This window comes from Maniola jurtina, chromosome 15 (genome assembly GCF_905333055.1).
Source record: "Maniola jurtina chromosome 15, ilManJurt1.1, whole genome shotgun sequence".
NCBI lineage: Eukaryota > Metazoa > Arthropoda > Insecta > Lepidoptera > Nymphalidae > Maniola > Maniola jurtina.
This window is the reverse complement of record NC_060043.1, coordinates 2,057,284-2,071,596: the sequence shown is the minus strand read 5'-3', so window position 1 is coordinate 2,071,596 and position 14,313 is coordinate 2,057,284. Positions and strand designations below refer to the sequence as shown.

Below are 14,313 nucleotides of genomic sequence, written 5' to 3'. Positions count from 1 at the left end.
TGTTATAGTGTGTGGATCATGTAATTTGCGGTGCATTCAAAAAATATTTTACTAACTAATGGCATAACATCACACGTCTCTCAAAAGATAATTATCGAGCATTAAGCTCGTCTTAATATATTTATATTGGTTGTGCATTGAAAAAAAAACCCTGATAATATGTAGTCACCCCACGGTCTACTTGACTTCTGGAGGGAGCTTGGATGGTTAGAGTAACGACTTATACGTATAGCACGCACAATAGACGGAAACGTTTAAGTGCGGAAACCTGAGCAGATAAAGACAGAAAGAAAAGAAAAAAAGTATTCACCCTAATATGGTCCTTCTAGCCGGATATGAATGTCATTTTGAGAATATACATATTTTTATGATTAACTAAATATGAGTCAAATGTCGAAATCTTCAATCAGTATAATTGTTGTTTGTAAAGGATACGACACAATAGGCTCAACCTGCGTGAGCGTCTTGTTGTTGTTCATGATGTAGTAGAGGCTGAGGCCGAATATGCTCAGCATGTGGATGGACAGCGATATGAGGAAGAAGAAGAAGAACCGGTAGTTCCGCCGCCCGATGCAATTGTTCACCCATGGACAGTGGTGATCAAACGTCTGCAAACATAGAATGACAAGGTTTTAAAGTCTCTAGTTCGTATTTCAGGCATAACGCTAACTGAGTAGGTTCCTGCGGCAGTGGAGCAGTATGGGCGGAGGGTGATGACGTAACGCGAGAGCTCAGTGATTCGTCAACTTGTGACAACTGTCACTCTCCCGAACCGCTCCACTACCACAGGAGCCTACTCAGTTATGCTCTATTACCTATAGCAAGTGGAAATGTCGTTGAAGTAAAAGACGACGTAGGTCGATTCCGGAAAACCTGTATCAATCATTATTACAATCGAAATTGTTGTGATTGGTTGAATTTATGGTTGGTACTCTTGTTGCGATAATACATTGTAGCCAATAGTGAGCGAGTGTCGACCAATCGACATTGTAGCTGTCATTCTACCGTAATTGAGCTGCGGGTTTTTGAGTTTACAAGTCTATTTAGGAATCTCGCGCACTAGTAGTCCAAGTCAGACTCGCCCGTCTGCCGACGAGTGCACACGCAACGAGTTGCACCGGCGTTCGGAGCCCGTTATTCACAGTTCGGTCTTTAATCGCGCGACTTGCCTGACCGAACCACTTGCGTCCAGCAGGAGGCGTTTCGGAACCACACGATCGTGCTTCCCGGTCTGGTTTCCCGGTCTGCCACAAGCGGCAAGCCCCGGGAGCCGGGCCGGCGGGGTCGACGTGCCGACGCCTTCAGCTCGGGCCACGCCAGGCAAGACCGCTGCCGTACTTTTTCGCCGTCCCCAGCGCTCGACAGCGCTCCGCGCCCGCGACTCGCGCAGTGCGCATGCGTTCAGAAGCCGGTGGTAACGCGCGGTAAGTGCATTATGCCGCCACCGCCGCTTCCGCAACGCCGCGCGACGCGCCCGCGCCCCATCCGCCGCAGGGTGTTCGTCCGATCGACGGACACCCTTGAGGCTATCATCGCGTCGGGCCAGGCAACTCTCGCCGCCCGCGCTGCAGCAGCCCTGCACAGCCCGGCAGTGGGCGCCGGCGAAGAATCTTTCGCCGCGAGCCCACTCGCACTTTCGCCGGCTCCTTCCTCCCCGGCCTCATCGTTGCCGGCCATCGCCTGGCCGGCTAGCTCAGCCGACCCGCGCGTCGCCGATCCGCGCGCCGCCGACACGCGCGCTCCCGCGCCCCGCGCCGTGGCGCCTCGCCACGACCCGCGCGCGGCCGCGCCGCCTGTCGCCGCGCCGTCCCGCGCCGACCCGAGAGCGGCCGCGTCTCGCGCTGACGTGAGCGCCGCCCCGCGCGCCGTACCCGCGCCCGCGTCCGCGGCCACACCGACCGCCGCGCCGCGCGCATCTCTCCAACCCGCCGCGCCGGCGACTCTCTCTCCGTCGCCGCACGCGCCGCGCTTCCCGGCCCCACAGGACAACATTGCTGTGGGCCGTTTTCCCTCTCCGCCGCAAAGGAGAGGAGAGAAAACACCGGCCTTCACTCCGCCAAATATGCCGGCCCTGTCTCCGGAACCCATGGAGACCGCGCCGGCGAGTGAGCCCGGCCCCTCCTACGCAGCTGCTGCGGCCGCTGCAAAGAGGCCCAAGACGACCCCGTCGGGCACCGCTCCAGTGCGCGCTCCTGCGCCCGCGCCCGCCGCCGCCGCCGCCACCGTCGACCCCAGCAAGACGCCGAAGCCGAAGGCCGCCCGCTACCCTCCGCTGATCGTGGAGGTGCTGCCGGACTGGCCCACTCACTTCCGCGAGCTGAAGAGGCTCCTCGGCCATGCTCCCAACGGACGCCCATTTGGCAAGGGCGTCCGCTTCATACCAAAGTCGGACCAGGAGTTCCGCGCCATCCAGCGCTACCTTACGCAGCTGGAGAGCGCCAGCGGAATCTCCTGGTTCTGCTATTCGCTGCCGGCTGAGAGGAGCCTCAAGGTGGCGATCCGCGGCCTTCCGGCGAACACCGAGCCGGAACTCGTCGAGGCAGAGCTGCGCGAACTCGGATACGTCCCCGAGCACGTGAGGACGATCCCCGCGCGTCCAGGCAGGCCTGGATGCCTCATGTTCGCGCAGCTGCAGCGAACTCCTGACATCACACCGGGCATATACGAGGTGCATGAGCTCCTCTGTATGCCCGGCATCACCATTGAGGCCTGGCGTGGCAGAAAGGGGCCCGCCCAATGCCACAGGTGCCAGCAGTGGCGGCACAGCTCGGTGAATTGTCACCGACCCATAGTCTGCGTGGCCTGTGCGGGGAACCACGCAGCCAGGGACTGTCCGCGCCCCAAGGAGGAGCCACCGACGTGCGCCAACTGTGGCGACGCGCACACGGCGAACAACGCCAACTGCCCCGTGTTCCGCAAGGAGCTGCGGAACCGCAGGGCGGGTACCGTCGCGCGCACCGCACCGGCGCGCGCCGCCGCCGCCGCCTCAACCGAGGCCGACGCGCCCGGCTCGCTCATGGCTGCCGCCAACCAGCCACAGCAGCAACCGGGCCGCAAGCGCCGCCGCAGACGTGGCAAGCGCGCGCAGCCGCGCCAAGACACGGCGCCGGCCGCGCCACAGCCCTCTGCCAAGCGCCCGACGGCGGCCGCATCCGCGGCTCCCGCCGCGCCACAGCCTCCTACCAAGCGCCCGACGGCGGCTGCACCCGCGCCGCCCGCCGCCCAGTCCAAGCCCACCGTGGTCGCCGCTCCCGCGAGGGAGACGAAGGCGAAGCGGAAGGGCGCGCCGCGCCCGGCACCTCAGCCGGCCCCCGGCCACTTGGACTCCAGACTTACCAAAGTCATCGGCACCCTACACCAGGTTCTGTTGGCAATCCAGGAGCAGCGGGATCCAGCCCCGCTGATCCTTGCTTGCATCATGGAGCTCTGCAGCTCTGAGTGAGCTCCGTGTAGCATTCTGGAATGCCGACGGGCTTTCGTCACAAAAAGCCCGTCTTTTCAAGAACCTGATGTCTCAGCGTCGAGTGGACATCGGCCTGATCAACGAGACTCACCTCAGACCAGTAGACCGGTTGAACTTTTCGGGATACCACGTCTACCGGGAGGACCACGCCTCGCCGATCGGGACTGCTTACCGGGGATTAGCAGTTTTGGTCCGTCGGAATGTCATCCACCAAGTGCTGCCAGTACCACAGCTGCAGACGACCTACGCACTGGGCGTGGAGGTCTGCATTGACCGCCAACCCACCCGTGTGTTCGCCTTCTACAAGCCGCCGACGAATCGCCTCGCAGTGACTGACGTCCACACCTTGCTGGACTCGCCACTGCCCACGATTATCGCCGGGGACTTCAACGCGAAACACACGGCGTGGAATTCCAACCACGTGTGTCCGGACGGCAGACGCCTCCTGGACGATGCAGACCGCCACGGGTACGTGGTGCTGGGGCCAGAGGTCCCTACGCACTACCCGTACGCCACAGCATATACGCCTGACGTCATCGACATAGCCGTCACCTGTGGCTTGTCCGCCACGCCGACGTTAGACGTATTGGATGACCATCTCATCTCCGACCACCAACCAGTCCTCTTGACGCTGAAGACAACGCCGATGACTTCCCTTCTCCCTCCGCCAAAGCATCGCCAGGACTGGCGAATCTTCGCCGAGCACATGGCCGAGCATTCGCCGTCCTTTAGAGTGGAGAGCCCTGCAGACGTCGACCGACTCGCCGAGGACCTCAGCGCGACTATGTCCACCGCGCTTCGAGAGTCCAGACTCGACGCTGCAGCCTTGCGAAGACCACGCCAGCTCCCATCCTACATCCAAGCGATGCTGGAGGAGAAGAGGAAACTGCGCCGGACATGGCAAAACCAGCGGTGCCCGATCATGAAGACGCGGCTCAACGCTCTGGCCGCCAAGATCTCGGAAGCGTTGCAAACTATCGCTGACGAGTCTTGGCATACGGCCATCGAGCGAGCCGGCGACGACTGGTCTGGCATCCACCGCCTTTGCCGCCGACTCTCCGGGAAACCGCCTCCGATTAGGCCCCTCTTGGCCGGTGACGGAACCCCACGTTACCGTGCCGAGGACCGCGCGGAGATCTTCGCGGACCACCTGGAGACGCAGTTCTCACCGAATCCGACCACAGATGTGCAGCACGAAGAAACCATCGAGCGACACTTGGAGGCATACTTCGAGTCGCCGATAGCGCCGACGGAAGACCCCGTCGTATTTTCCCCTGGACAAGTCCTTCGGATGATTCGACGAACTAAACTGCGCAAAGCGCCCGGCCCCGATCGAGTCACCAATGAAGCCCTGCGTCACTTACCCCCGCGAGCAATCGCGACGTTGACGCGGCTATTCAACGGGATACTCCGTACCGGGCACTTCCCATCGTCGTGGAAGCTCGGCCGAGTCATCATGATACCGAAGCAGGGGAAAAACATCATGCAGCCTGGGAGCTACCGTCCCATCACGCTGCTGTCGACGACCTCGAAAGTCTTCGAGAAGTTGCTGTTGCTGCACATCACGCCTCACATCCAGCCACGCGACGAACAGTTCGGTTTCCGTGCCGAACATTCCACCACGCTCCAAGTCTCGAGGGTACTGCACCATCTCGCTGCCGCCATGAACAAGCGAGAGCGGTGCATTGCAGTATTCCTCGACATGGAGAAGGCGTTCGATCGCGTCTGGCACACCGGGCTCATCTACAAGCTGTCCACGTCTACTACTCCTCGTCGAGTAGTCAAGACTGTGGCCACCTTTTTGCGAGACAGACGTTTTCAAGTGGCGGTTGAAGACGCCCTGTCCACGGAGCGCCCCATCCGAGCCGGTGTGCCTCAGGGAAGCTGCCTGTCGCCCGTCTGCTATGGCAGATACACGGACGACATCCCAGTGGTCGGCGACGCCATGCTGGCGTTGTACGCCGACGACGCTGCATTCATAACAAAGTCGATCAATGGACCGCACGCGGCGATCAAAATGCAGCGTGCACTGGATGCACTTCCCGCTTGGCTGAATGACTGGAGGCTGAAGGTCAACGTGGCGAAGACTCAGGCGGTATCCTTCGGGCGGACTGCCCCGCCGCCACGGGTATCGCTCTTAGGAGAGACCATCGAGTGGACGCCCTCGGCCAAATACCTGGGGGTAACCATCGATAGGGGACTCAAGATGCGATCCCACGTGAAGAACGTGGTCACGCAGACGCGCGCCGCACGGGCTCTCTTGCGCCCAGTGCTGGCGTCCCACCTGCATCTCCGTACGAGGCTGTGCGTCTACAAGACGTACGTCCGCACGCGACTCACTTACGCGGCCCCAGCTTGGTACGCGCTACTAAGCGAAACGGACCGCAAGTCGCTGCGGGCGCAGCAGTCGCTAGCGCTCCGCACCATCGCCGGAGCTCCACGCTTCGTACGGAACGCGGTCATCTCCAGGGACCTGCGCATGGAGAGCCTCGACGACCACGTTCGCCGCCTGAGCACCTCGATGTTCGCGCGCGCTGATGGAGCGCAAGCCCAGCACCTGCGGGGCATCGCGCCATACCATCGGCGTCCGCCGGACAAGTTAGGTCTGCCACGTGACCTGACCACCTGAATAGTCACCACTGCTTCCCCGCCGCTGGCTGACGGGCGCTCGCCGGAACATCGCCGGCGGGCTCGACCTCGCCGAGCCGCGGGCGTTAGCCTCAAGGACATCCCACGCCGCCGCAGTAGCCGATCGCTCGCGAACATCCGCGGGCTCGATCGCACTGCCGTGCGGCCACTACCGGACATGACAATCCGGAATTGACACCCAGACCAGTGGTCCAACCCCGTGCCCCGCCCGCAGTCGCAGGCGGCGTAGCCACCACTGAAGAGGGCCATCGCCCTGACCAGTCACCCCGGGACCCGAAAGGGTCCGCGTGGACGACCTCGAGATGAAGATAGTCCAAGTCCAAGCTACTGGCCGCATTAGACCAGATTGGCGGGGAATTACCAGCGCGCGGCGACCACAATGGATCGAAGACTATATAGACGCGATACAGGGGCGCAAGGACCTGCATTAAAAGAACTCACCTCTATACAATGGTTGCACACGGAACAGTGGCTGCAGCGCGGCGGGCGGTAGAACTTGCACGTGACGCACCATTTCATGCGCACGGTTATGCCGTTGATCTCCACGCTACGGTACAGCGGCGCTCGAAAATCGTCCTCGCGATCCTCGTCAGGTGGAGCTGATGACAACAATTTAGTTATAGGAAAAGTGTATACAACAAATGTACACATTTGTGGTTTTACCGGACACTCGTTAAACCGAATCAGGAGAACTTTGCACTTTTGAGATCCTATTTTACTGTCTCCCTCATTTTAATTGAAGGATTAATGGTTCAAGGCAGAGTAAAGGCCACAAGAGCATGTGACGGGATACTTTTCCAAGGTGCATCGGTACGAGCTGGTCCGCGAACCGCGTTTGTCCGCAATAGGACGCACCGTGGGAAGCAAGTATAAGATTTGGCGTAGCTTTACATGACAGATAGTGGTAATAGGCAGCAATAAGTCCTGAAATAACCCAGACATAATATAGTTAATAAACTATCGGGTGTCAATAAGCGAGGAAGAACGACTTATAGTCGATTGCTCGTGCCCCAGTTTCTATTCAGTTCCCGATAAAAAATTTAACGCATATCGACTAATGGTGGTAATAGCATGACCGATTTAATGAATTCACTGCATTAGTTAGGAATTAATCCACCATACAGACCAAGGACACGTCCCTAACAACCCAAAACAAATCTTATGGCTTACTCACAAAGTTTATATTGGTGTGTAGGCAGTGTGTAATCGTCTTGTGTATACAATTTTGTTGGGACCAGTGATAGATATAAACGTTCCACTAGATGGGGCGCTCTATAGTAATACTAGCTGATTCCCGCGACTTTCTTCGCGTGGATATAGGTTTTTAAAAATCCCATGGAAACTTTTTGATTTTCCGGCATAAAGAGTAGCCTATGTGTTAACCCAGAGTATAAGCTATACTTTCATTCTGAATTTCAGCCAAATCCGTCCAGTAGTTTTTACGTGATAGAGTAACAAACATACACACCTACAAACACACACTTTTCGCGTTTTTAATATTAATGTGAAGTGTGATGTGATGAAAAAAATGTTCTTGGAACATGTCGTTACTATGAACTAAGAAGTGCCTGGGGTTGCAATCTGCCACTCCTTAATTTACGGGTTACCAGCATCAAAAATACGGGTTTTAATTTTTTTTACATGAGTCAGTGCTTTTTTATCTAGATTTTTTTAAATACTTATTGTTTGAAGAAACAGCGTTTAAAAGCTCTCTTTTGTGAGACAAATGTATAACAATTTTTGTATGTTAACTTAAAATTACATTTTACTCGCAATTAATATTGAGTCGGTTTCGGCTACAAGGGTTAGGTTAGGTTAGGGATTATGAATATTCTTTCTATTGAACAAAACGTCAGGGTTTCGTTTAGTCAGCCAGCTCTGGCTGAATTTGTAATAAATACGGGGGCTTATTATCCCCGTATTTCATTTTAACATTAACGGGTTTCTGTATTACCATACCCTGAAATACGGGATAACCCGTAAAATACGACGCATCAGGCAATCCTAGAAGTGCCACATCTAGTAAACATTTATATCGTTGGTAGAGCCAAGTGTTTGCATTGCGGCTTGCAATAATGAAATCAAGATGCAAATGAGATTCGCGAGTGCAATTTGCTAAATCAATAACTATGTCAAACAATCAACAGCTACCTACAGTTTTAATAACTGCATTCGACCGCGGTGAGTTTTACTCGAGCGTGACTTCAAGATCATTTTTAGGGTTCCTTAGTTCAGAGAAAAACAGGAACTTATAGGATCACTTCGTTGTCTGTCTGTCGTGTCTCTCTAGACAATTATACTTATAGGTACTTCCTGTTAACCTATAACCATGTTTGGCACTAATAGTATAGTAATAGCAATTTTCTATAACGCGGAAAATCCAAAAACCGTGAATTTGTAGTTACATCGTTATAAAAATTAAAAAGTGTTATCTGTACCTATATATAAAAGGAAAAGCTGCCTGATTGACTGGTCTATCAATGAACAGCTTAAACTACTGAACGGATCGGGCTCTTTGGCATGCAGCTATTATGACGTAAACATCCGCTAAGAAATTATTTTTGAAAACTCAATCCCTAAAGGGGTAAAACAGGGGTCTGAAATTATTGTAGTCCACGCGGACGAAGTCGTGAGCACAAGCTAGTTTCTTATACGATGGTACGGAACGCTTCGTGTGCGAGTCCAACTCAGACTTGACCGATTTTTTTGTCGCTGTATTCATATGTGCATATAAATTATACCTCTTTTACTTTGATTAAAGGGAGATTTATTCAAGACTTTTAAATGCTCATATAACTCGGGCCTATTTCAGTAGGTCAATTCTGTTTCGGAAAATGGGTACGTAGTACGTACGTACGCGAATGCTTAGCGGTTAAGACGTCGCGTCGGTCTCCTGGTTGGGTGTCCGGAGTTAGATCCCGGACACGTAGTTCTAACTTGTCAGAGTTATGTGCGTTTTAAGCAATTTAATATCACTTGCTACGGTGAAGGAAAACATCGTGAGGAAACCGTATTGTTCCCAAAGGTGTGTAAAGTCTGCCAATCTGCACTAGGCCAGCGTGGTAGACCAAAACCCTTCTCATTCGGAGATGAGACCTGTGCTCTATTGTGAGCCGGTGACGTACGTGAGTATGCGAAAGGTCGATATGGCAATCGGGGTGGGCTACCCCGCACAGCCCCCGGGTAACCCCGAGCGGGATAGTGCGGGGTGACGTGCAGGTGCGCGGACCGTCCCCCCGCCTCATACCTCGATTGCCATCTCGACCTGTCGCGTACTTTAGTAGGGACAAAACTTCTGCGACAAGATTGCAATCACAACTAATGTTGAAGGAAGGAATTTCTTTGTCTACTGACTTTCAGGCAGCGAAGACATCAATTAGACCAGCGTGAGCGTACCTAGCAGTTAGTCATCATTAAAAACAAGGAAGTGAAACAGTTTGTCCGTATTCTTAGCCTTGTGTCTCTAATGAAGAGATCAAATATCTAACTCAACGTATGTCGGTACCTACTACATATATCGTATTTGCTTTTTAATTAAAAATCTAAAGACAGTCTAATGTATTAGATGAACGGTACGTTAATATAATAAAAACTGACGTCATACTCGCAGAAAATTGACTCCCACAAAGTTTGAACACGTACATCTCGTACCTACTGTACCTAATTTAGTTACAAACTTCAACTTTAGATTAATATTAGTTTTCAAGTGTGCTTTAGCCAATGTCAAGATAGCTATTTGGATCAATCTGAAAGCGAATCGTTTTAAGTATTGTCAGATTTCCGTAACATCGTACGAGAATTTTTTTTTTTTTTGTGATGTAACTAGAAATTCACGATTTTCAGATTCTTCCTTTTACTTATGCTATAAGTACGTCATTGGTACTTGCCAAATTTCATGATCCTTAAGCCAACAGGAAGAATTCTATTGGTTTTGATTCCCTTAACGGGTCTTGACAGGCAAGACCCATTAAGGGAAGGACTTTTTTTTCTTTGGAGAAACGGAACCCTAAAACTAACAAAGAAATGTGTGTAGCCTCGGAGACACCATTTTCAAAGCTTTTAATTTGAAATCGCTGCAAAAATAAGTCGATGCGACAAATTGATTTATTTGCACTGCCCCTTTGTGCAGGTTTTCTGTAGACTCAACTTTCAAATTAATTGGGTTCGATTTTTTCTCGGATAGCGGTAAATGTAGACTAGAGCAACCTACATTTTAGTATTGACAAGTAAGTTTTAGTACTATCGGAGTTCTTTGAATATTACGACAAAATGTTACGAAAACTCATAGGATATTACATACCCTTCGATCGTTTTAGTGACACCCCCCCCCCCCCCCTTTTGGATGCAACATCCGTCAGATCGATTTTTTAAATATAAAATGTAGCCTGTCACCTGGATCATAATAACAAATCGATTGTCACCTCATTCATCAAAATCAGCTCAATAGTTTAGACGCTACTGTGAAACACACATAAATACAAACCTACATACATACATAGACTGCTAAAAAAATAACCCATCCTTTTGGCTTTGCTGTACTTAGTCGGGTAAAAAGAAAAGCTCACATAAACTTTTACCACCACGCGCCTCATAGGCCTTTAGCCTAAGGGTTAGCTCGCACTGCGAATTTTCACTGCGCGATAATTTCCGCGGAATTTTGTGACATACACAATTGTATGAAGCCTCAAGCCGGATGCACTCGTGAAAAAATACGAGCGAATAGCTTCATACAATTTCCACCATCGGTGGCATCGTGGCAAATTGTCACCTCAGTTTCGCAACCCATTGAACTCTGTTACTCTGGTTCCTCCATGGATCTCATTATGATTCGATCACATAGAGAAACTATAAGCATAGGTACAAAACAACTACATAGGTAAATAAGGATCTGTATGAACAGGCTATCATGAAGTAAAGTCATCAAAACGTTATCTTACCTAATCCACACAATATATATTCACACCTAATGAACTCCCATGCTCGTTGAATTATTTAAGTGACACGCGAGATGCGTGTAGTATGCACTATACGCAGCTAACTGGGTACAATTTCTTAGGCGCAACATACACCTATAACAGAACATCCTTGACACTCTGTACAAGCGTACTGAATCAGTTACCCATTACTACTACCGGAACACCGGCCTGTCTGCACGCGATTTATATGTGTGGGTAGGCGGTAGGACTGAACATGGCTAAGGTCTGGGCGAAGCCAATCGAGCGGGACAAGGACAACGCTATACGAAAGCAACTAGTGATTCTCGTTTGAGTGCCATTCAAGTGATGCCAGCGCGACGGAGTCAGTAGTCGTATACACCAAGAAAAAAATCCTCTCTGTAACGTCCTTTAAAATCTCTTTAACATCCTTTCAATTCAATTCAACGAAAGCGCTAGTAAAAAAAAAGTTTATTATATTTTATCTATTACTGCACATGATCATATTAACACGAATAACTCATTGACTGAACTGGACTGGGTCTGTTTAGCGTTACCTAGTGATATGTTACGAGTTTATAATTACACTAAACGATGTTATATATTCACATAAATAAGACCTATAAGGGTATAATCTATCTCCATTCTAAATTTCAGCCCAATCCGTCCAGTAGTTTTTGCGTGAAGGAGTAACAAACATACACACACACACACACACACACACACACACACACACACACACACACACACACACACACACATACAAACTTTCGCCTTTATAATATTAGTGTGAAGTGTGATTCGGGTTGAGTGCAGGGCGCAAAGGGCGTTAAAAGCTTTATAGTTCCATCCAGCCGTGTGTTCATCACTGCTGTTTTAAAAATAACGTACTCCTAATGTTACAGGTTAAGAAACATTACTCCTAGGTATACAAAGGCATATTTACAACTAGAGGATGCCCGCGACTTCGTTTTTAAAAATCCTGTTGGAAGTCTTTGATTTTCCAGGATAAAAAGTTGCCTATGTTAATTTCCAGGACTCAATCTACCTCTGTACCAAATTTTATATAAACTGGTAAAATGGATGGGCCTTTGACAATTTCTCTGATTCTTTGTCTGTCTGTCTTTTTCTGGGGTAAAAAGTAGCCTGTCCATCCCTTGAACATAAGCTAACTCTGTACCGATTATCATGAAAATCTGTTTAACTGCAGACAAACACACTTTTGCATTTATAATATTGGTATTTAATTGGAACATGGATTTGAAAAAATAAGTTTTCAGGTACATGAGATTCCAGATGTATGGAGTATGGATCTTTTGAAATCGAAAAGATGGATACAGATGCATGCATACCAATGCAATGCATGATATGCATGCATGTCAAAATTTATGCAGACGATCTGAAGTCGTAGATACGGATGTAAATATCAATTACAACCTTGGCCTTAATAATAATATACCCTTACCTTTTGGTATCACTCCCGGGTCCATGAAAGTGGCCAGTGTAAAATTGGCCAAAACAAAAAATGTTATGACACCTTGGTATGCAGGAACCCATGGGTGTTTGTATAGGTAATACTGGCAGCTGAAACAAAAACATTAAATACATCACAGAATATGTAAAACTCAAAATGTAATACATAATATGTAATATGTAACTCAAAATATTTAAGTGAAGTAAATGTTTAGTACAGCTACACTTCCATATGATGGAAACAATTTGGGTTAGAATGGAATTAGCTTATACCTAAATTAACATAGCTACTTTTTATCCTGGAAAAACAAAAAGTTCCTGCAAGATTTTAAAAAACCTATATCCATAGCCAAAGTCGCAGGCATTGTATAGTGTTTTTTCATTCACTAAATTAACTCAAAGTTAAGAAAAAAGTACTTTTATTTGTAATGAAAAACATTATTGAAAGTGGTTCACACTTGAGAGTAACATTGCAAAAAAACCTCTTTATTTTCTTACATTTTATAAATTGTAGAAGATTCTTGGAAATTTGTAATTTAACATCAAGGGAATTTACATCTCATACACTGGTGATAGTTTACAATTTACATGATAAACTACTTTTTACCATCATAATATTATAAGTATGCAAATGTAATCTGATTTATTATTCAAAAGTAAATTAACAAAGAGAAAGGATAGTTTTGTGGACTATACGCTGTTTATTTGCTAGTTGTGAGCATTGATACTAATTAAACATTAATGCATAGAAAAATGTATATTTAATTTTGTTATTTGAATTTTACAGTAGTTTATTTTTATTTTTAACTGTGGACTACACAAATTTCAAATTCCTGTTTTACACTTTTAGGGATTGAATTTTCAAAAATCCTTTCATAGTAGATATCTACATCATAATCCCTATCTGCATGCCATATTTCATCCTGATCCATCCAGTAGTTTGAGCTGTGTGTTGATAGACCAGTCAGTCAGTCAGTTAGCTTTTCCTTTTATATAATGACCAAGAACTTTGTATATTTGTATTTGTAACATCACATAATATAACAAATACATGATATACAATTTCAAACAAGGTACATTATAACATATGATTGAAGGAAATTACACCTGCAATTTTATTAAACCATTATTTTCTTTAGTACAAGCAAGACATGAGTGACAAGTGATAATATTTTTAACATGGATTCTATGGAGTAAAACTTAAGTGATTCATTCCTATTGATTCAACCTTTTGTTCACACTGAATACAAATTTAGGCAAAGGCTACATTTAAGGACAGGGATAAATGATACATCGTGAGTCTTATTCCAATGGGAATATATTTGCTTTGTGGTGTAAATAATGACTGCCTCAGAGTGACAATTAGCCACTATCGTACAAGCGTGTTTTATCATGATTTCATGGAAAGCAAATAGTGTACACAAGAAGTCAAATAGGGCAAAGGTAGGCCCAGGATAAAAATAGAAGTAATTCTACAATCTTATGTGAAAGTTGTCATATCAAACTGATCGCAACCGATCGACATAATGTATACTTACGGAAAATAAAAAAACAGAGACGTGGTGCCCAAAAGTAATGTCCAGGCGAATGTCGCGGGGATGTATCTCGTTTTTAGGTCGCATTTGGGCATATTGTGTTAATTTTATTTCCCTAAAAGCGAATTAACTCGATTTTATTCACTACAGACAAACATGGCCGCGCCTATTAATTTGACAGACAGACAAAGTTGTGTCTTGTGTGGCAGTGGCACTGGCAGGCAGTCACTTTGACAGCTATTTAGGATGTATTGAATAC

At 48.6% G+C, this 14,313-nt stretch overlaps 1 protein-coding gene across 2 annotated transcripts in view; it reads right to left on the bottom strand.

The window, feature by feature from the left end:
• Positions 1 to 14,227, bottom strand: part of LOC123872418 (palmitoyltransferase ZDHHC8) — a 31,892-nt gene extending 17,665 nt beyond the window's left edge. For both annotated transcript variants that reach the window (XM_045916685.1, XM_045916686.1), the window contains exons 1-4: positions 14,058 to 14,227; positions 12,512 to 12,630; positions 6,554 to 6,711; positions 436 to 608 (exon numbers count right to left, since the gene is read on the bottom strand). In XM_045916685.1, the coding sequence (XP_045772641.1) occupies positions 436 to 608; positions 6,554 to 6,711; positions 12,512 to 12,630; positions 14,058 to 14,149 (542 nt within the window). In that variant the 5' untranslated portion in view covers positions 14,150 to 14,227. The remainder of the gene's footprint in view (positions 1 to 435; positions 609 to 6,553; positions 6,712 to 12,511; positions 12,631 to 14,057) is intronic.
• Between the last annotated feature and the right edge of the window lie 86 nt (positions 14,228 to 14,313).